This window comes from Crocodylus porosus, unplaced genomic scaffold (assembly GCF_001723895.1).
Source record: "Crocodylus porosus isolate Cpor-Errol unplaced genomic scaffold, CroPor_comp1, whole genome shotgun sequence".
Lineage (NCBI taxonomy): Eukaryota > Metazoa > Chordata > Crocodylia > Crocodylidae > Crocodylus > Crocodylus porosus.
This window is the reverse complement of record NW_017728909.1, coordinates 30,096,876-30,124,033: the sequence shown is the minus strand read 5'-3', so window position 1 is coordinate 30,124,033 and position 27,158 is coordinate 30,096,876. Positions and strand designations below refer to the sequence as shown.

General features: G+C 45.1%; 1 protein-coding gene across 1 annotated transcript in view; it reads right to left on the bottom strand.

Moving 5' to 3' along the window:
* GHR (growth hormone receptor) overlaps positions 1-27,158 on the bottom strand; it is a 176,812-nt gene that overhangs the window by 9,635 nt on the left and 140,019 nt on the right. The window contains exons 4-6 of the mRNA XM_019532011.1: positions 3,233-3,362; positions 2,754-2,914; positions 848-1,026 (exon numbers count right to left, since the gene is read on the bottom strand). Of these exons, the coding sequence (XP_019387556.1) occupies positions 848-1,026; positions 2,754-2,914; positions 3,233-3,362 (470 nt within the window). The remainder of the gene's footprint in view (positions 1-847; positions 1,027-2,753; positions 2,915-3,232; positions 3,363-27,158) is intronic.

Genomic DNA, 27,158 nt, shown 5'->3' with positions numbered 1-27,158 from the left:
CTGCAGCTCGTAGTGGCAGCCTGCCTGCGCCCTGTGCATAGAGCTGGGGGCACATACCCTCAGTTGCTCCTCCTGGGGTGTGTGAAGCAGCAGGAGCCACCTGCCCTCCCTGTGTCTCCTGATGAGTAGCTTGCAGCTCTGTCCCATGCCCTGGCCTGACCTGGCTGGGTACTGCCTGCCCCTGCCCTAAGCCCAGCATTAGCCCCACGCCCTCCCTCACTCCAGGGGCCTTGATCTGCACCCCCTACACCTCTTCCTTCCTTCACGATCCTGCCCCCACAACAGATGTACCAGCTGGACGCTGCTTTCCATGCTACTGGGCTGCACTCCTGGCCACCTGTGTGTGGCGTTGAGGTTGCACACATGCACATGGCATTTATCAGCAACATTATTGGCCACGTCAGCCAAAAAAAAGCTGATTGCCGATAGTGCCAATTTTCCTTTTATCGCTGCTGATACTATTTGAGACTGATCTATTGGTGCACCTCTAGATGTAAGGCAACTTTAGTCTAGAACGATTGCCTTGACATGAAGGTGTAATGTGCTTTAATTAATAGATGCTCCCTACACCTGAGAAAGGCACAAGAGAAGCCTTGAGGCAGTGGTAGCCAACCTTTTTGGCTAACATGCCACAAGTTTAGCCCCAACCCTCCTGAAGTGCCACTCTCATTCCCACCCCCTAGACATGTACCTGATAGAGTTCGTGCCTTAAATGCTGGAAATAGAGGCACCTGGGTCACATATGCCACACACCAAAGTTTTCTGTGGCATTTGTGGCATGCATGCTGTAGGTTGGCCACCCCTGCCCTAAGGTATTATAATTATTACATAAAAATGTCCTTCATACCTCCTTCCATTTTGTATCATTTACTTCTTTGTACTGCAGCTCATACTCCAGGGTAACCCATCCCTTACGAACGTCTGCTGTTGGTGGTGGCTCCCATCTTACTTGAATATCCACATGGATCCCAGTTAAGCTGATGTTAAGTAGAGTCCAGTTGAGATTAATAGGGGGATCAGGTAGTACTGTTGTATAAACAGAGTGTTTGTTTAAATAAAACAGCCAGTTCTCAGCCTGAAACCAGTATTCTTCCCAAACACTGTTCCTGATTTCATTTATGGCAATTACAGTCTAAACCTAAAAGTTGTCATCAACATTACTAAAGAGTTGATACAAGGAAGGCATATTTCATTTGAGGAAGACATTTTCAACATGAAACTTAGAGGGCCCACACCTGCTGATTCCAGGGTGAAACCCTGGCCCCAGTGAACTCAATAATAAAAATATATATTGGTTTTACAGGGGTCAGGACAATGCATTATTTTGGAAAATCAGATTTATGTTCCAGAATTTCGAAATTCTGGACCAAAAATTGTTCCCAAAGTTAATGCTAATGCTACCACCCACTTGTTCTTTATAGTCAATGGATTTATTCCACCTGTGTTTTATAGCTAATTTTTGCTGAAATGTGCATTTGAAAGGAAATGACCCTCCCCTCCCCCTGCAAACAAATAAAATAAAACTACCCTTGTTAGGCTGAAATCCAAGGGAGTTTTCCCTGTGCTGGGACTCCAGGATCATTCACAGAACATTACAGTTTAAATCTGTTTTTTCACAATCTCAACTAAAATTCCTTATGGCATTGCAGCAGTTCTGTTTTTGGTCTCCACAGAGAACTTCAGACTTTCTCATAATTTATTCTCAAACAGACGACAGTTTTTCACTGGTCCAGAACACAAAGGATCCCCCTGCTTCCCACATTTCCATCACTTCTCACTCCCAAGACTATTACGCAAAGCTTGTTGTAAAATGTGTTTTATTTATTAACTGAACTACAGGGCAGCCCACATATGTTGATTCTTGTTAACATCAATTTCGGAATAGTACTACAGTGTCCTTTCTATGTACACGACAATTTGCAATGAATATGAACCTATAGCCAGGAAACTACACATGATCTTAGCCTAAAAAAGGCCGAGAAGCGACGAGGGTACATAATGCACTTTGTATGTTGCCCTAGTCCTAGACTGCTATAATTGTAATCAACTTAATTGGCTGTAATTAAAGTAATGTGTAAGATTCATATGTTACTTTGACCTCCTGGTGAGGATAAGTCTATGGCCTCTGGATGGCAATGAAATACAGTTTTGAAGCCAACAGATTAACAAACCATTCAACTGCATAGTAAGAGACACAGGTTGCCCAAAAGTTAGAAGTGGTTAATTTATTTCAGAAAAGGTCATAGTCTTCACAAAAACTAAATTAAGAACTCTATTGCTTCAGAGTACAAATGATGCTGTAATTATCCTATTATCTCTTAATCCAATTTGGAACCAATCAAGGAACCAAAATTTGCAGCTTTGAAACAACCTCCTTGCTCATGTAGAACATAAATATGCATTATCTGTAACTGATGATTCAGCGTGAGGGCTTCAGACTGACACATTTCAACATACTTGAGAAAGCAGTGGTATTTTAAACTTGAAAAGGGAGCTCATTGACTTGTTGAATCATTTCCTAATGCATCTTAAAAAGAAGCTACACATTAGCCTTTATCATGCATGTATTCTTCCAACTTGGATAGTATTTCCTAATGCTGTCCCATTTTGCAGATTGCATTTTAAGGTTAATCTTACTGCACTGAGAATTTAAATATACAGACCTCCAAAATTAATGCAAAAAGGTACAGTAAACAAAATCTATACACCAGGAGAAAAAAATAAAGCAGCTTAAAATGCATGAAAAAAATTACCTATTTCATCAACACTGAAACATTTCTCATCAAACACTTTATTTTCATTGGCAAGTCTAACACAATAAGGTATCCAAACAGAGGTGTAAGATGTATTGAAGTAACAGCTATTTTCTCCAGTAGTTACATAATCAGGACATTCTTTCCATTCTTCATCACCCCTAGAAAGACAACACAGTAATTTAAATACATACATATATATATATATTGCCAATGTTCTGACTACATATACACATATACACAGCTCAGACCTGCTTTTATTAAGACTAATTCCTCCCATGTTTAATCATTTGCCACAATCACTATTAGCCACTGCAAGACATTTGACAATTAAGATTGTAAAACATGCTCTTATACTGTGCCTTTTCAGTCTGTTCTATGACATGAAAATATCTGTGTTCTTATGAGCAATGCAGTCACTATTAGGCACACTGAAATGCTGGACTGTGGGGGGTTTCTTGTTTCGTATGATTTTTTACCTTTTCATGTACAACAGTTGCATTGTTCTTGGAGCAGTGTGGTTGTGAACATCTCCATCAGTCCAATGGCAAGAAAATGTCTCCATCTCAGGTGATCTGCACTTAATGATCTGTGGTTCACCCAAAGGAACTAGAATGAAGAGCAGGAACAAAAAAAGGAGACAAATGGAATAAAACACGTGAGACAAGAGAAACATGGTGCTGAAATCCTCAGCTACAATTTAACAACAACTAAACTTTTCCTTCAGTTGTTTATATATACAATAATGTACTCACTGAAGTATAGCCAAAATAAAGACTTCTGTTGCAAACATGCCTTAAACTGTAATGTGTTCACCCTCCAAACCTGAATTCACATACCCATGTTGCATACAATACATATATCCCCAGTGGGATAAATCCAACATTTGGATCTGATACATGGAAACACTGGAATATGAAACACTAGCTTTACCGCTGACTTTGTGGAGCCAGGCTTTTCTACTTAAATCCATGTCTAATAAGGTCATCTTGAAGTCAAAAAAATATATTTCCACATTATATGTATTATTACATGCACAGACAGAATTTGAACTGCAGTCCCTGCTGCGACTGCAACATAGTAGGGAAATATCCAAGCTAGCTTCAAAAGAGTTACCTCACCAGGTATTGGTAGCAGTCTAGCCATGGCAAATGTAGTTTAGCATGGGATAACCCCCTAGGCTAGGGGCAGATGTTCAAAAAGCCTGAGTCTGAATCGATTCAATTTTTGCAAGTTAGTACAACCTGGCTCGGCTTAATCAGTTTGTAAGTGCACAGACATCCCAGAAATGCAGGCACATATCTGAAGTGGCTCAGGCTAGAAGCTGGAGGGTGGGGTGCGCTAGGGCAACTCTCCATTCCCTTTCACAGTGCTGAGCTAAGGGAGCCACGCCAAGACGTTCTGATTAGAGAGGGACCCTCCTCCCTTCTGAGCAGCCCGGCACGGAAAAAAAATGAACACAGAGACATTACCAGCTACCTGTTGATTCTGCCTTTGTCTCGTTTCTCATAGCATGGACTGACCATACACAGCATGTGGTCTGCTGCTACCTAATGCTGAGAGGTGTTTGTGTAAGGCAGAGGGGATGGGGTAATCCCTGCTTAGCAAGGAGTGGGGAGGGGGAGCAGGGGGAAGCCAGGCAGATGTCTGCAGTCTCTGCTGAGCTCCAGCCAGGAAGCAGAGGGGAGGGGCCAGTCCTACTGTGGAGGAGAAGATCCCCGCCCATCCCAGAGAACATGCAGGGGTACTGGGGGAGTCTGGTTTAACTTAAACCAGCAAGGGGTCTGGGACAGACATTGCATAAGTGGGTTTGACCCAAATCAGTTAAGTCTGATACTACATTCAACCAGGTTTATCTCAGCCATTTTCAAACTGGTTTATGTGCACTGAACATCTGTTCTGGTACAGTTTTAAACCAGTTTCTGATTACTTAAACTGATTTATGTATGATGTCTGTCTAGGCACAGACCTCACTTCTTAGGCTTTGGCACCCTGCACCAAATTCTGTGCTGCCTAAGCTACAGAACTACTCATCACACTGGGTGGCTGAGTGGGTGAAAGGTGGCTGGGAGCTGGAACTGGAGCCTTGTGCACTGGGGGCTGCAACTCCATCCACCCCTTACCCCAGGCCTGCAGTCCCCAGAACATGTCCCCACATCTGCTCCTGCTTCCCCACACTGCCTGCTGCCAGAGCAGTGCAGTAGGGGCAGGAGGATGAGAAGGAGCCGAGCAGTAACTGGGCACAGCGGGAGCAGCCCCACCAGAAAGCTGCATGTGTGGGCTAGGGCTGAGGCCATTGGCGGGTGCAGGTGGGAGTGTGGCATGGGCTGTCCTGAGCAGAAGCAGGCGGGGCTCGGCCCCATGCAAAGAGCTGCTGGATGGATGCAATTAGCTGGCAGGCTGGTCTGTGAGCTGTACTTTGCCCACCCCTGGTCTACAAGACAATTCAGTCACTATAGTGTGAACGTATCCTAATTTTTGTGGCAGCCTTATTCTGCCATATGGTGCTTCAGTGCTTTTAATTACCATTCTCCATCATATAGACATGACACAGACCCATTACATGAACACTGCAATTAATGTCAAGAATTAATGAGAAATGATGAGAAAAATTATAATGGAAACAAGATGGTAATATTAATGAAGCATATGTACGTGTGCAGGACTTGCTCAAGGTATGTAGAAGGGTAGTGTTGCCTCAAATTTCTCCGCAGGGAAACAGGGACACTGATAGATTTGCCTAAAACCACTGAGAAAATAAGTATCAAAAGCTCTTGGTTTCCCTTTCTGAGTTCAGCAAGATCATTAGGAAAGAATCCTCAATCCTCATGATATAATTGATTTTCTAAATCTTTAATTTAATGTTAATTTGCTGTTGATCTTTAAACTGATTTCATGATCTACCAGTCACTCTTGACGTAAAAAGCTGTCTTAGGAGAGCAGCTGATAGCTGTGGTGAAGCAGAAAAAGTAAAATTTGAATGTCTGCAAGTGGCATGAATGCCACAAAATTCTCCGCTTACAAAGAACTGAAAGCAGGAATGTCTCAGGAATATTATGAAACACGCAACTTCCATATATTTTGCTTCTCAAACATAGTTATCCAAAACTTAAAAACATTTTTGTCATACAAATGTAAATAAACATGCCTTACCTTAATAAAAGCTCCTAAAATCAAAGAACTTGACAATAACAATGAAACACAACTATATATTTTAAATGCCAGTATTTACACTGCATGGATATCTGCACAGTATTATACTCAGTTTTCAAGTGACTGATAAGTTTAGGTGCTAAAGTTGAGGCATCTTTAAAAGGCCATTATTTTCTGAAACTGCTGAACACAACCCTCTAAAAGTTAGATGATTTACAGAAGTTTGCACCAACGTGAAAATTTAAACTTACAAGATTTTTTAATTAAAAACTTATTTGGAGGAAAAAAAGCGGGGGGGGGGTACTCATGTGTACCTATTTCAGAGACAAGAATAGCTCTGTTTCTACTACACAGCACATGCACTCAATAAGACAGTAGTCTGCCACATTTCATAGACATCTGATATTATAAACAAAGAAAAAATAGTCTTCCTTACTTTCCTTATTTCTCATCTATGTGAATCAGGAACAAAAATGGCCATTTCAATGAAAGAAGTAAATGTTTTGGAAAACTGTAAGACGCTGATAAAACCCTTCTGGGATCCTTGGACAGTCCACCTATAGGTGTCTCAGATTTATGTTATATTTATTTTGACTTAGCAGCTCTATAGTAGCTCAACTCCATGTGGGGAAGAGGTTCCATATTCACCTTTTAATAAAGTCTAGATGGAGAAACCCATAGTTTGTGGTGCTTATCCAATCATGAGAAAGCAGAATACTCACAAAACAAAAGCAGATGTTGCATCAAGTGCTTTTGGATGTCAACACTGAAGTTCTAACATTTAAAACTGATGCAAATACTTCCTGCCAGGCATTGTTACCCAAACACGGACAAGAGATATAATCAATATCTTTTCAGGAAACTGGCATCAATATATTTAGTTAATAAATGCCCCCTCCCCTTTCTCCTGTCTACAATGCTGCTGCATGAAAGGAATTTTCCTATGGTCCATATACTTTCAGTTTCCAGATTTGTAATTTATGTCTTTGTTTTTTTATGATCAGTGCCAGAGTTTGGAACAAAAATTCTCTCTAGGCAATTACTTCCAGTCTCTGTGTCAAGTTTCCAGGTTCTGTAACAGTGGGTCTTTATGACCACGGGAAACATTGTGAATTTGACTTGTATAATGCTTGGCACTCTAAGCAAATCTCCTGAGAATTTTTTACTTCCCATAAAAAAATAAATTATCAGCATTTTACAGGACTTTGCATGAACTCTCTTTCTTGAACACACTGTACCAGAATGTGATAAATGAAAACAATAACTGAACTGAAATTCAGTTAGGCATGAAGAAATAGGGATTAGGCTACTGAAAGCTAAGGTTATAGCCACTAATCTCTAAGGCTCTCAAAATGGGGATTTAAAAGCCAAACAACACAATGACACACATTTGATGTTTTCTTGTTTGACCAGTGTACTGTCAGCAAAAACATTCAGGAATAGACAGTTACAATAATTTGTAACATCTGAAACTTGGCTAAATATTTGGATCCAGTATCGGAAGAAATAATATTGCACGCAACTCCCTACTGGATATGTCATTTCTATTATAACTATAGAGCAGAGCAAGTTAAAAATTCCCAGGTTTGCCTTTGGAGATGGCTAGTATGTAGAAATGTACAATTACAATGATGGCATAAAAGTCAACCAAAAAAAGCTCTTCAAAGTCTGTTTTTTATTTTGTTATGACCACAGATTAGCCATGGTCTGGGCTCTGGCTCAGCTGCAAGTAGCTCTGCCAGAACAGTAGCAAAAATAATGGTGTGGTTTATGGAAACAAATTAGAATGCAAGTGTGTCACCTCTTTTTCTTACAGTTATCAGTCAGTCAGTCACCAGTTTAGTATTTTCCCTCTCACTCAATTTTAACCCTACTAAATTGTATAATCACTGAAAAAATGTAATACTACAACTATAGCTCAACAGAAACAATTCTCAGACAGGCTACTAAACCAAAAGGTACCCAAGGCAAATCTCATATCAACAGAAATTACATCATTTGTTTTGTGAGAACTGTGTATCCTAAAGTAGGCCATACATGTAGGATGATTTCTATTATGCTGGATACCAGGAGAACAGCTTCTTGGATCCTAACTCTAATTCCTTTAAGGCTGCTTAGAGAAATGAACAAGGTTTGCTGCCAATGGATGGCCTTTTTAAATATTCACAGGCTTCTACTAATTAAGTGAGTGTGAAACATATAGAAAGCTGGAATTTTCCCTGCAGGCGAGGTAAGCAGAGATAAAAGTACTAGCACAGCAGATCCCTTCCTAGTCTATCTCTACCTGTGCTCTAAGTTGAACTGCCAGCATGGATGGATAACAGTACAGCTGAGTCAACCTCCTTCCTCTTTGTGGAGAGGTTGAACATCTTTTGTGTATGTAAATTCATGTTGGAAGAGGTCCCCATGCAGAATCATGCCCAGCAGAAAGAAAGCAGAGCTTATTAGCTTAAAAACTGAGGTTTCATTGCTCACAGAATTGAAGCAAAACACTGAAGCAGAGATCAGTTTGCCTAAGGAAATACTTTTCCAACCTTATACCAGGATTAAATAGATCCTTAACAAATCCTGCTGGCTTCAACCATGTGGGGAGTTGCTTAGGGATGTTTAACAGCTTCCCTATGTGGAGTGACTAATTAAGAAGAATGAAAAAAGAAAAATACCACTGTCAAAACAGGAATCTGACACTTTCAGATAACAAGGGAACAATAGCCAAATGTGCTTTCCTTTAGGGCCAGCTCCTCTCCTGACAATACATCCTCCTGCACAAAGCTAGAGTACAACTGATAGGAACAGACCTACCCTGAAGCAACTGAGCCCCTGCTGCTTTTGCACAGTTTCCCCATATCTTCAGTCCTAGGGCTGGATCCTGTGACATGTCCTCTCCCACCCACTCATGCCTCCCCTGTGCAGCAGGCAGGAACTTCCAATAGCCCCCCAAAGCTGACAAATAAACAATTAAGACAGAACCAGAAGGGGCACCAAAAGGAAACAAAAATATTTCCAATTATTTCCTAATTGATCTTATAGTGAGCGACTCAGGTTGCAATTATATATCTAGGAGAGATGGGGATGTGGGCACTCATGCCTTTTTATCAATGAAAATTGAATCCTTTCTACAAAAAATACCAGTAGAACATTCATGCATTGCACACAATTACTGTAGTCAAGCCATATATTAGGCTGGTACTTCCTGGGAGCATTTATGATCATACTTTGATAAAAGGATGAATGAGGGTGCATCTGGAGAGCACAGAGTAGGCAGTACAAAGGATGAACAACGCTTTTCAAGAGCAAGCAAGCAGAGAGTGCCTGCTGTTAATTCTGTTTCTAACCCAAAGTGGCCATTTCCAAGCCCTCTATGAACAGAAAATAGGAATCAGGGTAGGAAAAAAAAAAAAAAAAATCAGGGTAGAAATACTGTTTGGGATTTTATTTTAGCTATATGCACCAGGGCCATGCAGGACCTGAGCATGAGAACTCCCCTTGTGGCACCAAAAGCAAATACAAAGAATCCTTGCCTTCCTTTGTACTGAGCTACTGTGCAGGGCATCTGATACTTTTGGGAATGCTTTTAAGTGTAACCATTTGGAGGCTCTGTTCTACAAAGACTTCATCATACCCCAGCACAAATACTCTAGGGGAGGACTGAAAGCTACTGAGCTGGACATTAAGATCTGAATTGGTAGATTTAAAGGTGCTCTGCTAGGTTACATCTTTATTTATTGGTAAGATTATTTTCCTGGAATTAGTTGCCTGCTGAGGACTTTTTAAAAGGGATTAAGTGTTCTTTATTCTAATGACATTAAACTATAAAGGAGTATTCTGCACTATACTGAGGTCATTACGTATTGGGGCATATATGTGTACTTTTAGATTTACACTACATAAGTGTAAAAGCATATATATGTTTATTAGGAGAAAAGGCATACAATTAATTAGGAAGAAAAATAACTTATTTATTCAAAAGATACCTCCTACTTTAGTATTTTTTACTTTTGAGCAATAGAAAATGTGATAGGTGATGCAAGGAGATTAAAAAAAACCCATCCCAGACCATACCCAAATGATTATGTGGATGCAGACTCACCACAGAGAGTGTCATAAACTCACTAACAAGGTGGGGATACTGGGAGATAAGAGCAAGGGTTTACAAGTGGCTCCATTCCGGCTTTGAGTGGATACCAGTCTCTTGTTCCACTGGGAGAGTACTGGTGAACACAGTAGACTCTGTGTACACCAGTTAAATCCCAATGCTAAATCCCATGTTTCCAAGTCCCCAGGATCCAGGCAGTGATGTTTTAATTTCCTAGCTATAAAACTCTCTCAGGTGTCTTCTTGGAGGAAGACTTCTTAGCTAACTGGACTGTAGGTTCATGGCAGTCCTGATGCCTTGACTGTGGAACCAGCACAGTTAGCTGGGCTCCCTCTTGATTTGACATTTTCCTAACCTAAATGCATCCTGCACCTGTCTGAACCCTTCATACATAACTGACAACAGGAGGTAGAAAAGTGGGAGTGGCAGAAACAGTGTGTTGTGGACCAAGTCAAGAATCCAGTACCATCCACTCCACATGGAAACACATGTCCAAGCTGCAGTATGATCCCAGATAGGCTTCATCAGCCATCTTTAGCATAGAGATAAGATAGTAATGGAAGACTATCATCCTCAACTGTGAGGGACTGCTGAAGAAGACATAAAATCCCTCCTTCCCATGCTAGGAAGGGATTTCAATCTTTGACTTTGAAAACTGGTCAAGCTAGTCTTGGATGCAAAAAAACACTCATAAGCATGCACAATGTTGGATAAGATTTCTGTATTTTATTAAGGACAATACCCTGATTGGTCAGCACAGTTTACTTCCATAGATGCAATACTTACACATCTGCAGTAGATGGCAGCAAATATTTACACAGTAGTGTCAGAGAGGCCACAACAGAGATGTTTTTGTGGGAGAAACATGGAATATGGGGAATGCATTGCAAAATTAATGTTAATAGGTGGGGAAGCCAAAATATATGACAGTGGAAAAGGGGAATAATCAAAATGGACCTAGAAGATAAATGAAGAAAAAAGTAAGAGGAGAAACAAAGTAGAAGGGGAATAGGATTTTGGGGGAAGACATGTGACAGCATAAGCAGGATGAGTGCAAAGAAGAGAAGACAGAATAGAAAGGAATTGCAGTAAGAACTCTGTTATCCAGCACCCAGGAGGAATGGGGGATGCCAGTTAATCAAATATGCCGGTTAATCAAATATGCCGTGGCTGGTGCACCCAGGCTTTCACTCCCTGGCATCAGTGTGCCAGGGGACAGGGAGGGGGGGCCCTGCGCAGTCTGCTTTGCCCCGGGCTGTGGTCCACACGGAAGAAGTGGTGGCGAAACCAGAAATGGGACTTCACTTTTGCCGCGTCCCTTGGAAGGAAGATTTGCATTGACAGATGCCGGCTAGTGGAGCATTCTGTATGGTAAAGTGCCGGATAACACGGCTTTTGCTGTAGATAACAGAGAAAAAGAAGGGCACACCTCTGTCCCCCTCCCTCGAAACCACAACCATGTTATTTACAAATCAAAACAGAATTCGTTAATTCACGCAGATATACCAGTGTACCACAGTGCTTCAACAGTGAAGCCACCAGGTTACTCTGTGAGGCATATACATGATGATCCTGATAAACTTGATTTTTACTTCTTACCCTAAATTAATGTTACTTTGCATCTTGAAGGAAAAGAGGCAGGCAGAAGATGGATGAGGGGATGGAGATGGCTTGGTTTTAACAGACATGGAGAGAGCATTCTGCACATAGAAGGCAGCACAAAAATCAGGGATGCGGAAATGCGAAAATAGATGGGGAATTAAGAAGATGGCAGTGGAGGAAGCAGGAAGCAAAATTGAAAGATGAGGCAACACATTCCTTGCTGAGATCCTAAGCTTAATGGAAACATTAACAATGTAATGAGCACACTGCATTAAAAACCTCCCTTTAAATCAAATTAGATGGTGAAAACGTAATAAGGTGAGTGATGAGCTTAGGTTAAAAATGAGGCCAGCAGTGATCAAAAGGAAAGCACATTTAGGTAAAAATGTATTTGAGGTACTTACAAAAAATGAGTATTAAATTGTACAAAGCATCATAGAAGAACATGTTTCATACATTAAAGGATGCTCCCAATTCATTGTGTTGGGAGGATAGTATCTTTTCAAAAGACCCCTCAGCTGCATAGATACAAGCACATCTCCATACCATGGCACACACAGGGCCTCTCCTACCATGACTATGTTCTTCTCTGAGCTTCTATGAGCTCTGTCTATGAATTTGCAAGGTCCAGGGTGCAAAAGATACATAGCTACGTATTAATAATTACTAATGAAACTCGCTCTGAATTTAAAATGATCAGAAAAAAGATCCATACTGAGCAAAGGACCTCCCTCATGCTTCATAAGGTGAGAGGAGAAATGAACAGTTCATCTGGGCAATCGATGGAGACACTGGACCAGAATCAGACTGCATTCTTACCACTTACAGCTTCAGTGGTGGTACTCCTGATTCATACCTCCGTAGGTCCCCCAAAAATAAAATAAAATCAACCCTGTTATAAATAGGGACAGTGCCATTTCTGACTGTTCAAGCTACTTCTGACATCTGTAAATATTTAAGTACAGAAACAGCATCAGAACTATTCACCAAAACCAGGATTGCTTGGTTTATGTGGATGATAATATCTGACTGACAGGCAAAAAATCCTATGAAGGATTGTCTAGAGATCTTTCACATCAGGAGCACACTAGACACCTCAAAGGCTACCTGTGTTCAGCGGCAAAGAATTCAGAGTTCCTTTTAGTGAAAGCTGCTGCTTTCATTAGCCCTGTCTCTACAGAATAACAGTCTGTTGGAAGCTTTCTAATGGCAAATGCTCAATGCATTCGAAAAACAAAACAAAAAGCCCTCCCTAGATCCCTTTAATAAAATTTCCCATTGTGGTTAATGCTGATATTTTCAATTCAGACTTTCCTGGCTACACTCTTAAATGTCAGACCAAAAAGCAGACAAAGTAACTGCTTTCTCTGTTTGCAAGCTTTGCAGCAGTTGTTTTTATATAAAACAAAATCATTCCATTACCTTTTCGTGTTTCGGGGTTTAAGCTAATGGAGGCTTATTTATCACTAACAGCCTCCTCTGAAAGGACCTTATCAAGACAACTTATTTTGAGGTATGTACCAAAGGAAAGAAAACTATATTGGGCAACAACAGATGAGATTTCAAAACTGCCATTATTTTTGTCATTAACTCTTAATTAGGTAGCCAAATACTGGAGAGGGCAACCTACAGCTTGTGGGATGAATCCAGCCCACGAAGAGACTGGATCTGGCCTGTGGTAGCTCAGGGAATGGGCAGCATGTTTCAGCCACAGCAACAGAGGTCAGGGTCGTAGCACCTGCCTTTTTGAAAATAGTTTGCAAATTTCTACCCACATCTTTTCTAAATGGAAACATGTTTCCCAGTTTCAGAGTTTAACAAGTTAGACCAGGGGTGGGCAAATTGTGGCCCAGAGGCTGGATGCGGCCCACCAGGCCATCCTATCCAGTCCGCAGGGCCCCTAAAAAAATATAGAAAAATAATATTAATCTGCCCTGGGCTGCCTGTCATTCAGCCCTCGATGGCTTGCCGAAACTCAGTAAGCAACCCTCTGCCCAAAATAATTGCCCGCCCCGGAGTTAGACAATGGATTTTGTAGGGTTCCCATTTTTATCTGTTCTTGGGGGCTTTATGATGTTATCTGGGTTATCCAGAACTGACTGTACCATTCATAACTCTCAGGTCCAAACGGTTTAATTTTGCTTTTTACACAGCTAGCATAATAGTCAGTATTGTAACTGAGTGCTGCCATGGTGTGCGAAGAGGGAGAGTGTGCACAGAAATAGCTGCCGCCATGGGGACTCAGTAGCCACCGCTGTCCTGTGCACTGCTGCTGGCCTGACACAGCTCTGATACTCAGGTTAGCATGGATGTTTATTGATTCAGTAATTCAGAATGTTATTAGTGCAATTAATCTTGAGCTTAATTTACAGAAAGAACCAATAAAACTGTAAGGAAAAAAACAAAAATGAACAGTAACAAATGCCCGTTTCCAACCAAACCTGTCCTCAAATTGATTGTATGTCTAATTTTTTCCTTTCATTTACTTTTTGCAAAATGCTTCTAATAGCTGCTCCTTTTAGGCATTTAAAGAAAACATATTTGTCAACAGGTCTGTCCTTGTCTTGAAAAGGCTTCTTGGCCTTACTAAGGATTTTTCCTTGAATAGTGTTTCTAAAGCAATATCCTCCTTATCATACCAGTGCTTCTAAAGCACTGCATTACAGAACCTAATTATTACAATGTAAAAATGCTGCCAGCTAAATCAGCAACATCTCCTTTCTAAACATAATCATGACACAAACACCCTACAGAGATGTTCAGTCAAATACAATCAAAGGAATAGAAATCAATTACTGTGGTGTTGCATGTACATGCCTATTGCCGCCTTGGGTCCAGCTGGATTTGTGAGTGTGAAAGAAAATAACAATGGCACCTTTATCTAAATTTAATCTGGTGTATATGCAATATGGCCCAGGATGACTTAATTGCTGTTATGATCTTTTTTTTTTTATTTAACCAAGAGTAAAACTCAGAAGTATGTAAAGACTAAAGGAGAGAAAAAAATATTAGTTTGGGGTTTTTTAGACAGTTCCAAATCCTAAAGGAAGCAGCAGGCATTTAAAATTAGGCTGGACTGAGCCTAATTTCACATCAGAGAATATATGAAGAGAAGCAGTGTGTTTACTGCAAGAGAGACAGACTACATGGCCTAGCCCTCCACTTTAAAGAGCCTTGTTACACATTGCTCACATACTGATCAATGATAGTGCTAGCTGGAGTTTGCAGCAGTCAGACCTTAGAGCAGGGATGGACAAAATCTGGCCTGTGGGCTGAATCCGGCCCACCACGCACTTTCATTTGGGCCACAGTGCCCAGCAATGAATTGTACCCCACCCATCCCTTCTGCTCATGAGGGAGGGAGTGAGGCACCCACATATACACATGCCCTGTTACACCTCGCTGCCACCCTTGTGGACAGAAGAGCCTGGCCGGGCCAGCATGCAGCTTTCACGCAGGGCTGCTGCTGCAGCCATTAAGGACCTGCTCAGCTTCCCTGGCGACCTTCTTGCTCCAGCCACCAGGTAGGGAAGTGGCGAGGGTGGGGGCAGAGCTGTAGCTGGGCAGGAACGTGGACCTGGCACCAGTGCAGAGCCTGTGCCCAGAGGGGTGGCTGCAGCACAGAGCTTGGATGGGCAGCATGAGGGTATGAAGTGGGGGGGGAAATGTAAGGGCCCCCGCCCCCCCACCCTCTCTTTATGGTGCGCAGCCCCACAGGCAGCAGTGGCAGTTGCAGGTGAGGGTGCTTGTGCCCAGCGGTGTGCGGCTCTGCCCAGCGCTGCACATTGTGGCGAGAAGCGCAGCCCCCACTGGGCTGTCTATTGTCAGTGCTCCCTGCCATGCATATGTGGCCCCTGCAATGGTGTGGCATGGGAGGAAAGTCCCATGCGCTGGTGCCGGCTGCCTTCACAACAGGGGGCAGGGAAAGCAGCCAGCACCAGAGCTTGGGGCTTCACTCCCGTGCCACACAGGAGTATGGGGGACTGTGCAGGGAGCGCTGGCAATAGAGATGGCCCTGCAGGGGCTGCATGTCTTGCTGTGCACTGCTGGGCACCAGCGCTGGTGCCGGGCATCATCACCCCCACCAGCTGCTGCACCATGTGGGGAGTGTGGGGAGGTCCTTACATCCCCTTAACCCCCCTAACATCCTACAAATGCCACACACCCACACCATGCCCCAACATATACACAACCCCTAATATACCCCATGTCCCCCCCACACAGTGACTCCCCCTCACTAACCACCCCACATACACCTCCCCAAGCCCCACCATACACACATCGCCCTCCACTCCACAATATACAAGACTAAGGATTAACTTTTGAATTATTATGCAATCACCTCTATATACAGTATGCAAACACAAATCAAATTTTTATTTGTAATAAAATTAAAATATGTTATAGTAGGTGTTTGACTTTTAGTGTATGTTTTTTTTTCTGGTTTTAAAATAGCAAACCCCCACCTCCACCCCAAAAGGAGCATTTCTGGAGGGCAATGGGAGGCCTTCTGGTGGCAAAGGTCAGGGGTTAGGGGTAGGACTTCCACCCCCAAGATGGCAACCAGGGGGCAGGGCAACTGTTAATGGGCAGGGCCAAACCTTGTTAAGTGTCTCTCCACCCAAAATAATTGCCCGTTCCTGCCTTAAGGCTAAAAACCTTCTTTGATTGTCCCTCATCTGCACAGTTGTGACTTGCCACTAGACAACTGGTGAACAGGGACCTAACTAGGAGCTACAGCTGTGAGTTGCCACTACAGGGCTGGTGAATCTAGGCAGGCTCCTATCCCTGCTCAAGGTAGGGGTTTGAGAGATGGCATGGGGGTGGGAATATGAAACTGGGAGAAGAGTTAATGTGATGGGGGTAGGTAATAAAATGGTAGGTGGAAAGGAAATGGGGGTCGGGGAAGGGCAGTGAATGGAAGAAGTCAGACACTAATGGATAAAATAAAAAGGGAGTGGAAAGAAAGAAAAGAATTGAAAAAGAAATAAAGAGGAAGTAACTTAAAGAAGTTTTAATAAATTGGGATTCGGGTCTGGGGGGTGCTGGTTGTACTTCCTGGGGTGGCTGGGACATGGGAGCAGTAAGGGAAGGCACTTTTGGGGGAGCTACTGTCCCTGCCCTGGGAAGGAAGCCCCAACTTATGGGGGGCCCAATCTGGCCCCTTACCTTATCCTTCCCCCCTTCCCCTAGACTGCACTCCTGGCCCTGCCCATGCCCTGCGCCCTGGCTGGCTGGTATGGGCTCTGTGGGCTATTTGCATGGGATTGCACCCCTGGGAAGGTCACAACCCTGGAGATGGGAGGGGCAGTTGGCTTGGTGCTACAACCACCCCCTGGGCCATAGAGTTCAGGGGGTGGAAAGTTTGTCCATATAGAACAGGAGGGTGGGGAAGGCGACACAGCATCCTGGGAAGCTGGAGGAATGCAACTTAGGCAGCTCATCTGTGGGGAAAGGCCACACAGTAATGGGTAAGATGGATCAGAAAGAAACCTGCCCTGAAGTGGCATAACTTTAAGTCCTCTGAAGTGTGCTTAAGACTAGGTTTGTGTGTTAATGTGTGGACAATCCAGGGGTTAGAGCTCCAGGAGCTGCCTAAAATTAATGTACAATAAGGCCCTTAATTCCCATGATTTGGTGGTGTGTCTACAGGTTTCTGTACATCTGCATAGTGCTGAGTGGCCAGAAGCATGTTTCCAGATTCAGTCTCATTTCATATTATATTTGATGTTTCATATGCAAAAGAAATTTGGATCATGCAGCTGTGGGTAAAGTACAGTGAGTAGACTTGTAGAGTAAACTTCAGTCTTTTGTGGCTTCCAAGGCTCATTTCAAATTTTTTTTTTGTATCCTCTGCTGACCTTTCCTTTTACTCTCTCTCTCTCTCTGTGAAAATCCACAGTTGCCAATTTTACTCTAGAGAGCTGAATACTCTTAGTTACCAGTGACTATACAAGGCGAGGTCAGCAGGGAGAGCACAAGATGGCAAAAGTCCTCAGATTCTTTGTTTCTGGATGTAGTACTCCAACCAAAAGCTCCCAAGGAGATAGTCACCCTTTCCACGAGGAAGAGCAAAGTTGCTAGTGTTGTAAGAAGGGGTAAAAGTCAGAGATTTGCCATATTTACTTGAATCCAAGATGAAGTTTCCCAACCCAGTCAGCAAGGGAGGCGGGGGGAACCCATCTCAGATTTGGGGACTGGCCTGGAGCAGGCAGGTGCTGCAGCCTCAGCTCTAGGCCTGGGGCTAAGGCTAAAGTCAGAGCTGACCTTTTGCCTGCCCTAGGTCAGGTTGGCTTGTGTGGTGGAGGGCATAGAAGAGATCATTTGGTGATGTAGGTGAATTCATGGAAGAGACAGTGTGATGGGGTTTCCAGGGAAGACCTACAGTATACAGGGACACATGGGGGGACTGTGCAGCCTGCGTTCCAGACCACTAATGATTCCGCCTTCCTGAGCTGGGCTGGAGCCAGGAATGGGGCTGCCATCACTGACTGCCCTGGAGCCACAGTTAGAGCCTCTGTAGAAGGTAACTGGTGGGGGAGGAAGGGGCAAGTGTCTAGGGGGAAGGCAGGCAGCAGGGGGGCTGCAGGGCTGGCACCAAGGATGGGGATGGACAAGCAGAAGGGAGGTGGGCATAGTAATGGGAAGAAAAGGAGGCAGGGGGGGACATTTGGTGGGGGGCAGACAGCAGATAGCCAGGCATAGGGGGACATGTGAGGGGCAGGTAGTGGGATACAGGCACATGTATGGGTGGGCACAAGGGTGGGGGTTTGGCCACCTGCCCCCCAGGGTTGCTTTTCTCGGTCCTCGGACCTGTGCTATTCTTGGTCCTTGGGCCTGTGCTATTTAACATCTTTATCAGCGATTTGGAGGTGGGCGTGGAAAGCACGCTGTTCAAATTTGCTGATGACACAAAGATGTGGGAAGAAGGCACACTGGAGGGGAGGGTCAGAATCCAGCTAGATCTAGACAGATGACAGAGGTGGGAGGATTAGAATAGGATGGAATTCAGTGCAACAAGTGCAAGGTGCTGCATCTAGGGAGAAGGAACCTGCAACACGCCTATAGGCTGGGGAATACCCTTCTCAAAAACACAGTGGCTGAAAGGGTCTTGGAATCATTGTTGACTCCAGGATGGACTTGAGCCACCAATGCGAGGAAGCAGTCAGTAAGGTTAACCGCATCTTGTCGTGCATCTACAGATGCATCACAAGCAGGTCCAGGGAGATGATCCTTCCCCTCTATGTGGCACTGGTCAGGCTGCAGTTTGAGTACTGTGTCTAGTTCTGGGTGCCGCACTTCAAGAGGGATGTGGCTAACTTTGAGAGGGTCCAGAGGAGAGCCACTTGCATGGTCAGAGGGCAGCAGGCCTGCTCTACCAAGATGGACTAAAGGGACTGAATCTGCTGCCTCCACAAAAGAAGACTGAGAGAGGACCTAGTGGCTGTCTATAAACTCACCAGAGGGGACCAGTGGAAAATAGGTGAGGCTCTGTTCTCCTGGGCACCACCTGGGATAACAAGGAATAACAGCCACGAATTGATTGAGAGTAGGTTCAGGCTCGATATCAAGAGGCATTACTTTACGGCTAGGGCTGCCAGGCTCTGGAATGGGCTCCCAAGGGAGGTGGTGCTCTCCCTACCTTGGGGGTCTTCAAGAGGAAGTTGGATAGATATCTGGCTGGGCTATTGTGATCCCAGCACTCGTTTCTGCCCAGGGCAGGGTGTCAGACTTGATGATCTGTTCAGGTTTCTTCTGACCCTAGAAACTATAAAACTTGAAATATGAAGGGAGCGGGGAGCACGAAATTTAGATGACCCTCCAATAAGCAGATTTTAGTCATGGAAAATTATAACACATTTGTAATTTACCATGTATAGAATCTAATTAATGGGGGGTTGTCTTAAATTCAAAGTTGTCTTGGATTAGGGTAAATATGATACTTTCTGGTATCAGAAGACAAGGTTAAGATCAACAAATTCCAGCAATTTCAGACAGAGAAAGCAGTTAATACAAACAAGCCTCTGCAAGCATGTATGTAACATCTTTCATCTCAAATGTGTTTTGCAGCTAATAAGTGTGCCGTCTTCATTAACACTGTTTTTTAGGTGAGGAATGTGAGGCAGATGGTGTAGTAGGTGGCCACAGGCCTTGGGAAGTAAGAAAGAATGGGAATTTTCAAAGCTAAAGCTATTACTCCAAAGTTTCTCACACCAATGCCTTGTTGTTTGATGTGTTGGATATCATCCACTGCCAGTCAGGAAATTCCATTTATATTCTGAAAACATTAACTATTAAGTAATAATAATTTATACAGTGCGACAAGTTTACACTGGGCTTTAAAGAGTAAGACACTTTCCCTGCCCTGATTACCTTGCATTCCAGGATGAATAATGCAGGATTCACTGCCTCTAATGATACAGATTTCAAGACTTTTTTCTGCCTCACATCCCATGGCTATCTCCATTTTGTCCTATTTTTTCTCTACATAGTTTGCAGAGATAAACAAAGGCAGCATTTAGACCAATTATCTCTCTGGCTTTTACTTTAATAATTTGGTATTGTACAACTGACAATGGCACATCACAAAGCATTTGGTTCTATTTGGTCAGTCTTATGCAAAAGAACTGAAACACTAAGCATCCTATTTATACCTCAGCACATGACGGAAGGGTTTCTACTTGGACAGGTCTCAAGAACAGTGTTATAATTTTATAATTACACCATTTTCTCAGCAACCACCACAAGCTATAATTATGTAAAATGGCCAAGTCTATGTTTATAGTGCCCTAAAGTACATGGAATTAAATGACTCATTCACCTCCTGCACTGTTAGCAGAAACACATCATGACAGCATGGAGTTATGATTTTTAAAGTACTTTTCTGACAACAAATACAAATAGTCAGAAGCAGAAAAAGTGTGAAAATGGGCATGAGTCATGGTGCATCTTGGCTAAGTAGTCCTGGCTACTTAGAGCAAATGGCTCATTTATAATGAAAAGGTTAATATAGGCAAACCCTTACAAAGCTGGGGTTTGAATCTCTCCTATCTTACTCTGATTTTCAATTTACACCTGATCTTTGTCTGGGTAAACAAGAGGGGAAATCAGGTCCCCCATTCCTTTTTTAGACTGAAAATGACCCTACATTTTTCTTGATTTGCCCACATTCAGCAAAGCCAGTTTGACAGGCTGTTAAGAGTTCCTATATTTAATCTGGGTGATGGAATTGGTCCTGCAAGAACCACAGTGATCAAAAAGATCATCATAAGTCTTATGTCCATGCACCTTATGTGCTTAACACTTAGTTTTAGATCTATGATCACAGGCAATTTAAGGAACACGTAAAAAGTGTGATGAAGGGATCATATCAAAAAGAAGGAGCTCAGACTTCTAATTCTGACACTAACTACTTTTCTGGACTTGGGCAGGATTGTCCTGCTTCAGTTTCTTTAAGCATATAGTGCTATTTATCTACTATCCAGAACTGCTACAAAAATACTCTTCCAAGTAGATTTATCTATCACATCCTTTAGATGACAGTGAAGTGACCATCTCTGAGTTCCACTGTGTACAAGGAAGGGTTTTTTGGCCGTTTAATTTGTTGGACAACTGGGGAGTTGGGAAAGATTTTAGACAAGTTTTTAGGCACAAAGTGTCTTTCCTCAGATGGAGAAGGGCATTTTGTGCCTGAAATTTTGTCTCATCTCTCTCAACTATGTAGCTGGTCCAGTAAAAACTATCACCAACCCCTTCCCTTCCCTGGTTCTTACATATTCCTGGACCATCATGGCTACAGCAGCACTCCAACTTTCCATTGCCTAGATCAGGAGCGCAGCAACTTTTTGCCAGCACAGACGGCCCCATGCCACAGGTTGCCTACCCCTTGCCTCCATTTTCAAACCACAGCAGCTACCTGTTCCTCACTCCATGACATATGCAGATATAAGATGAGGTACTTTTTTTCCCCATGCTGATAGGGAGTGGGGGACCTAATCTTACAGCTGAGTACATACAGTAATTCATTGTTGGGCACTGGTACTGAGGAACTACTACAAAGAACAGGGCAAGTACAAGTACTAGGCAAAGAAACAGTTTGAATGCAAATTGATGCTCTCAGTATACCCAAGCGTTGTATTTCTGATTATCTAGAAAAAATATTTGCTAGTGAAAATAGAAAAAAAAAAAAAGAGTAAAGTCTGTGAAATCTTGATGTTCAAGAAGCAGAAGCCAAGAAAATGTAGTGTATGAGATTAGAGCATCTCAGGAAGTTCCCAACAGAAGAACAAAAACAGATGGCAAAAACAGACTTTAGACCAGGGGTGTCCAACCTTTTTGAATGTGGGGCCGGATCACAAACTTTTTGTTACCCAGTGGGCCGGTAAGCCATATTCGAAGACCTCACAGGAAGTGGTATCACATCAGGAAGTGACGTCACATGACCTTTGACACCACCAATGAAGTTGCAGGGGTTGACATGGTACTGGTTGACATGGCATGCAAGAGCCACTTGGCTATAACCGGGTTGACCTGGTGCTGGAGAAGCCACGGGGCCAGGCCGGGGTTGACCTGGGGCCCACCCGGCCTGCCAGTGCCATGCCCAGGTTGACATGGTGCTGCAGGACCCACCTGGGCAGAACTGGGTTGGCACCGGCCAGGAAAAGCAGCATGCAGCTGAAGCCAGCTTCCCAGGTGCTGCTGGGGACGGGAGGAGGCCAGCCAGGTCTGCATCAGCCAGCAGAAGCGGCGGCAGAGCCGTGTGCCACTTGGGACTGACTGGTGCAGGCTCGTCCTGTCCTGAGCGGCACACGGCTCCACCGCTGCTTCTGCTGGCCAGTGCAGACCCAGCCGGACTCCTCCCATTCCCAGCAGCATGTGAGAAGCGGCCCCCTTGGGGCCTTGCATGTGGATGGCTGGGCCCCGAGAGCTGCAGTGCCCAGGGGGAGACTGGCCAGGGGAGCAGGTGCCACCTTGCTGTGGGGCAGGGCAGGGCAGTGGGGCTAGCTTCAAATGGGCGAGTGAAGAGGCAGGCATGGGCCAGCAGTGCCAGTGGCTGCTGCTTGGCCTCCCGCACGGGGCTGCTCCGGCAGCACAGGGCACGGACTCGTGTCGGGGGGGGGGAGGTGGGAGCAGGAGCACGGGTGCTCCTGGACATGAATCTTCCCTGCCAGCTGTCACGGAGTGGGGCCTGCGAGTGGCCGTGAGCTCGCTAGCGCCCCCTGCTGTGTCAATTAAGGTGATCCAGCCCCCTCAACTTGCCCGACATGTCTTTGCTGTTATGAAGTTCAGTATGGGAGGCTGCCTACTCTCACCTTAGACACCGCGCTGGTGTTGCCTCCGTTCCCAGTGGGGTGCTCCAACACCCCCAGCCTTATGGGCAATGCATGCCTCCTACCTCCCCTTTAGCACGCCCCAAGCCTCGCAGTTGCCCTGGACGTTATTAGGTCCCTTGCCCTCCAGCGCCCCTCTCTGGCTGCCCCTGGGCTTGTCATGCCCTGGTGCCTCTCTCTGGCACCCCTGGGCTCGTCACGCCTCGGCGCCCCTCTCAGGCACCCCTGGGCTCGTCACGCCCCGGCGCCCCTCTCAGGCACTTCTGGACTTATTACGCGCCTGGCGCCCCTTCACTGGCACCCCCCAGGCTGCTCGTGAAACTTGTGCCCTATTTACTGGCGCCTCTGGGCCGGTCACGCACCTGATGCCCCTTTACCGGTGCCTCTGGGCTGGTCCTGGGACCCGCGCCCCTTTACTGGCCCCCTTTGGGCTTGCCGCATAACCTGTGTCCCCTTTACTGGCGCCTCTGGGCTTGTCACGCAGCCTGCACCCCTCTATCGGCACCCCTGGGCTAGCCTCGCCCAGGCAATGCCCCACTGGGGCCTGTCTTACGCTCCCCACGCTTCCTTGCCCCGTCTAGGGCCTATGCCATGCTCCCCGCTCTTCCTCACTCCCTCTGGGGCCTATGCCGCGCTCCCCGCGCTTCCTCGCCCCCTCTCGGGCTGGGGACTCAACCCCCACACGCCGAGCGCCTCTCCGGCGCTCGCCCGCTGTGCCCACTGTAGCACCCAACGCTGTGCCACCCTGGCACCGCTCTCTGTGCCCTTGCTGGGCACCGGGAACCCCCAAACTACTGGGGAGCCCCACGAGGCCTCCTCACTCCCCTACAGCTTCACCCGGTCCTCCGGTATAACAATAACTAAACCATAACCCAAACAGCTGCAACATAACAAACAAGAAGCCTTCTGGCTTATAACATATGGCCTACGCTTCCTTGGCTCTCTAACCATGCCGTAGCCGCTCAGGTGGTCATGCTGCAATCATCAGCTCTGCTCTCCCGCAGAGCTCCTGCTCCTGCGGCTGCCAGAAGGGAACTGCCCCCTAGGCTCTGGCCTGGGCTGTTTATAAAGGCCCGGCCCTGCCCCCTTCCGGTCACATGGCCCGCCCGGCTGCCTCAGCAACCAGCACCTGAGCTGCCCCTGGAGCTTGGCAGCTCCACTTCTCCACTTCTAAGAACAGGGCACCTCAGTGCTCCTGTGACACCAGCAACCGGATACAGACCCCCATACTCAGCCATGCAGGCTACATTAGCAGGATCTGAACTGTCAAGGAGGCGGCTGGACATAGAGTGCCTCTGAGCCAGGCTCCTCCTGCCTCCCGCCCAGCCCGGCTCAGGAAACCATGCTCCCCCCAGCCCCGGCCTGGCCCTGAGGTACCCTCAGCTCCGCGTGGGAACTTACCTGGTGCCTCCATCCACCATGCATTCAGGCAGGGCACGGGCCATGCTGCAGCTCCTCCGGCCACACAAAGGTGCTGTCCTCAGCTCATCTAGTCAGGTGCAGCTGGGGCAGCCCCGTGCCGCGCAGCCCTCGGGGCAGCGGGACCCGGCTCACATGATGAGCCTGGCCCCGCAGGGGTAAGCAGTTCCCCTCCCTTCACTGCCAGCTGGGGCCTGCAGGCCAGCCCTGCCCGCCTCACCTCGCCACTGCCCCACCGCCGCTGTGGAGCACGGAGCAGGTGCCAGGACTCCTCGCCTGTCCTGAGCAAAGGACCTCAAGCCAGATGAAATGGTGAGGGAACGCGGGCCATATGTTGGACAAGCCTGCTTTAGAGTCTAATGTTGCAAGACCTGAATTTTACCTGGACCTATTGGACTGTCCAAGAAGGTAATTCATCCATAAAAGCCTGTCATATTTGTGTTTCATAACTACCTTTCTGACCATCATGTTCTATTAGAAGCTAATCTTTAACCTCATACACTATAAAAATAGCATCTTTATCACCTAAATCATTCCAAAAGAAAAAGCCTGGACAAAGAACACCAGTATCTCCATATGAAGCATTTGCCAAACAGATGTTCAGCCACTCAATTTTGGCTGGACGTTTGTAATAATTATGGGCCTAACATCTGAAAACTTTTTTCAGCACTGAAAAGCTTGGACTTGCTTCTCTAGGGCCATATTCTTTGACTTGCAGCCTTGTTGGCATCATTGGGATGATATTTTAAGAACAGAGCATGACCTATGGTCTGCAAAGCGGATTTTCAGCTCTTCCATTTTAGTTTTGGCTCGAACCAGGAAATGAAAGGAGGAGAGGCACTAAAAATTAAAGATCTGTTTATATTCCATTAACTTTCATGGTATCTCCAGTAGGAAAGGCTGACCATGCATTGCACCATACAACACAGAAGAGGCAGACATTTTCATGCTGAATGCATGTTCCAGAGCAAGTTATAAGGGGTCTATGACATCAAGAAACCCATCTTTCCATGAACAGTTCAAATGCTAACAAGCACAGCCTGCATTCTGTTCTGGCTGATGTGTCTGTGTAGATGTCAAGACATAGCTTGATTGATTATGGAAGTTTTCATGCCTCCATTGGCATAGCAGTTGATAGTTTTAGCTAAGGGATCAATGATTCACTACACATGGACACAGAATTGTCTTCTCTACCCTACAGATGCCAAATCTGCTTCAAGACACATTTGGAGAGAGTGGGGGAAACATTGTTCTCCTACTCCTACTCATGCTGGACCTGGAGAAAACATCAGTCCCAAGGGCTTGCATCTTTCACAAATGCTAAAATAACTAAAAATTAAACAAAATATAAAGAAAAGGAAAATCCAGAGTTGGCACAGAAACATAGGTGGTGTTTCTAGTATAGAGCAACTTAATCATATTTGACTATCTTTAGTTGTTGGATCCAACCATTTCAAAACACTCATCATCATTTCACAGCCCCAAGCACACAGATGTCAGAACTACTAAAGGTATTCAAACTATATAGAGACAATTTTATACTTGTAACAGGAAGTAAAGACATCTGCAGGAATTCAAGTCTATGAAAATGTGTATTTTTTATATTAATTATTCCTAACATCAGTGACTGAAAGGCTTTACCATGAAGAATTCAAGTTATATAGGTGAGGGCATTCTGAAATGCAACATAAGAGATTCCATTTTGTGCAATCTAGTTATGGATACCTCAGCATACATTCAACAAAGGACACAATACCTTCAGTGCAACACTGAGTGGCATCTATGCATCAGCCACATTGCATCTGGGGACCAGAAGGAACAACAGCACATTGATGACATTTAAACACAAATGATAAAGACAACACCAAGGTCTTTACATGTATAAGGGCTAGTGGTTGCTCCTCAAGGGAGCAATCCTGGATGCGCAAGAAAAGTCCATCCCGTCTTGGAGGAAAGGCAGCAAAAGGGCACAGCAGCTGCCTTGGCTCTCCAACGAACTGGCGGACCTCCTATGTCTTAAAAGGAAGACCTACAAAAGATGGAGGACTGGCAAGACCACCAAGGAGGAATACTCTGCTCTGGTCCAGACCTGCAGAGAACAAATCAGGAAAGCCAAGGCTGTGATGGAACTCCAGCTAACTACAAATATCAAGGAAAATAAAAAGTCCTTTTTCAGATATGTGGGGAGCCGGAGGAAAAGCAAGGGCAACATTGGACCCCTGCTAAACCAGGTGGGGCAACTGACAACTGACGCCCAGGAAAAAGCAAACTTGCTAAATGGGTACTTTGTGTCAGTTTTCCACCAGTCCCATAGGACAGCCCTGCCCATTATGGGTCAGGGAGGCCCGGGTGAGGGAGATTCCTTGCCTTCCATTGAAGCTGACCTCATGAAGGTATCCAGCTTCTCAAGGTGTTCCTTCAAGTCAGCTGGCCCTGATGGGTTACATCCAAGGGTACTCAGGGAGTTGGCGAGCATCCTAGCTCAGCCCTGGCATGGATGTTCGACAGCTCTTGGCGCTCTGGTGAAGTGTCTGATGACTGGAAGAGGGCCAATGTCATGCCTATCTTCAAGGAAGGGAGGAAAGTGGATCCAGCAAACTAGAGGCACATCAGCCTGACCTCTGTCCTGGGGAAAGTCTTGGAAAAGAGTATAGATTTCATAGATTTCATAGACAAGGGACCTTGGAAGATCATCGAGTCCAGCCCCCCGCCCAAAGGGCAGGAAGTCAGCTGGGGTCATAGGATCCCAGCAAGATAAGCATCCAACCTGAAACGGTCTTGCAGCAGTTTGTGACCGTTCGACCT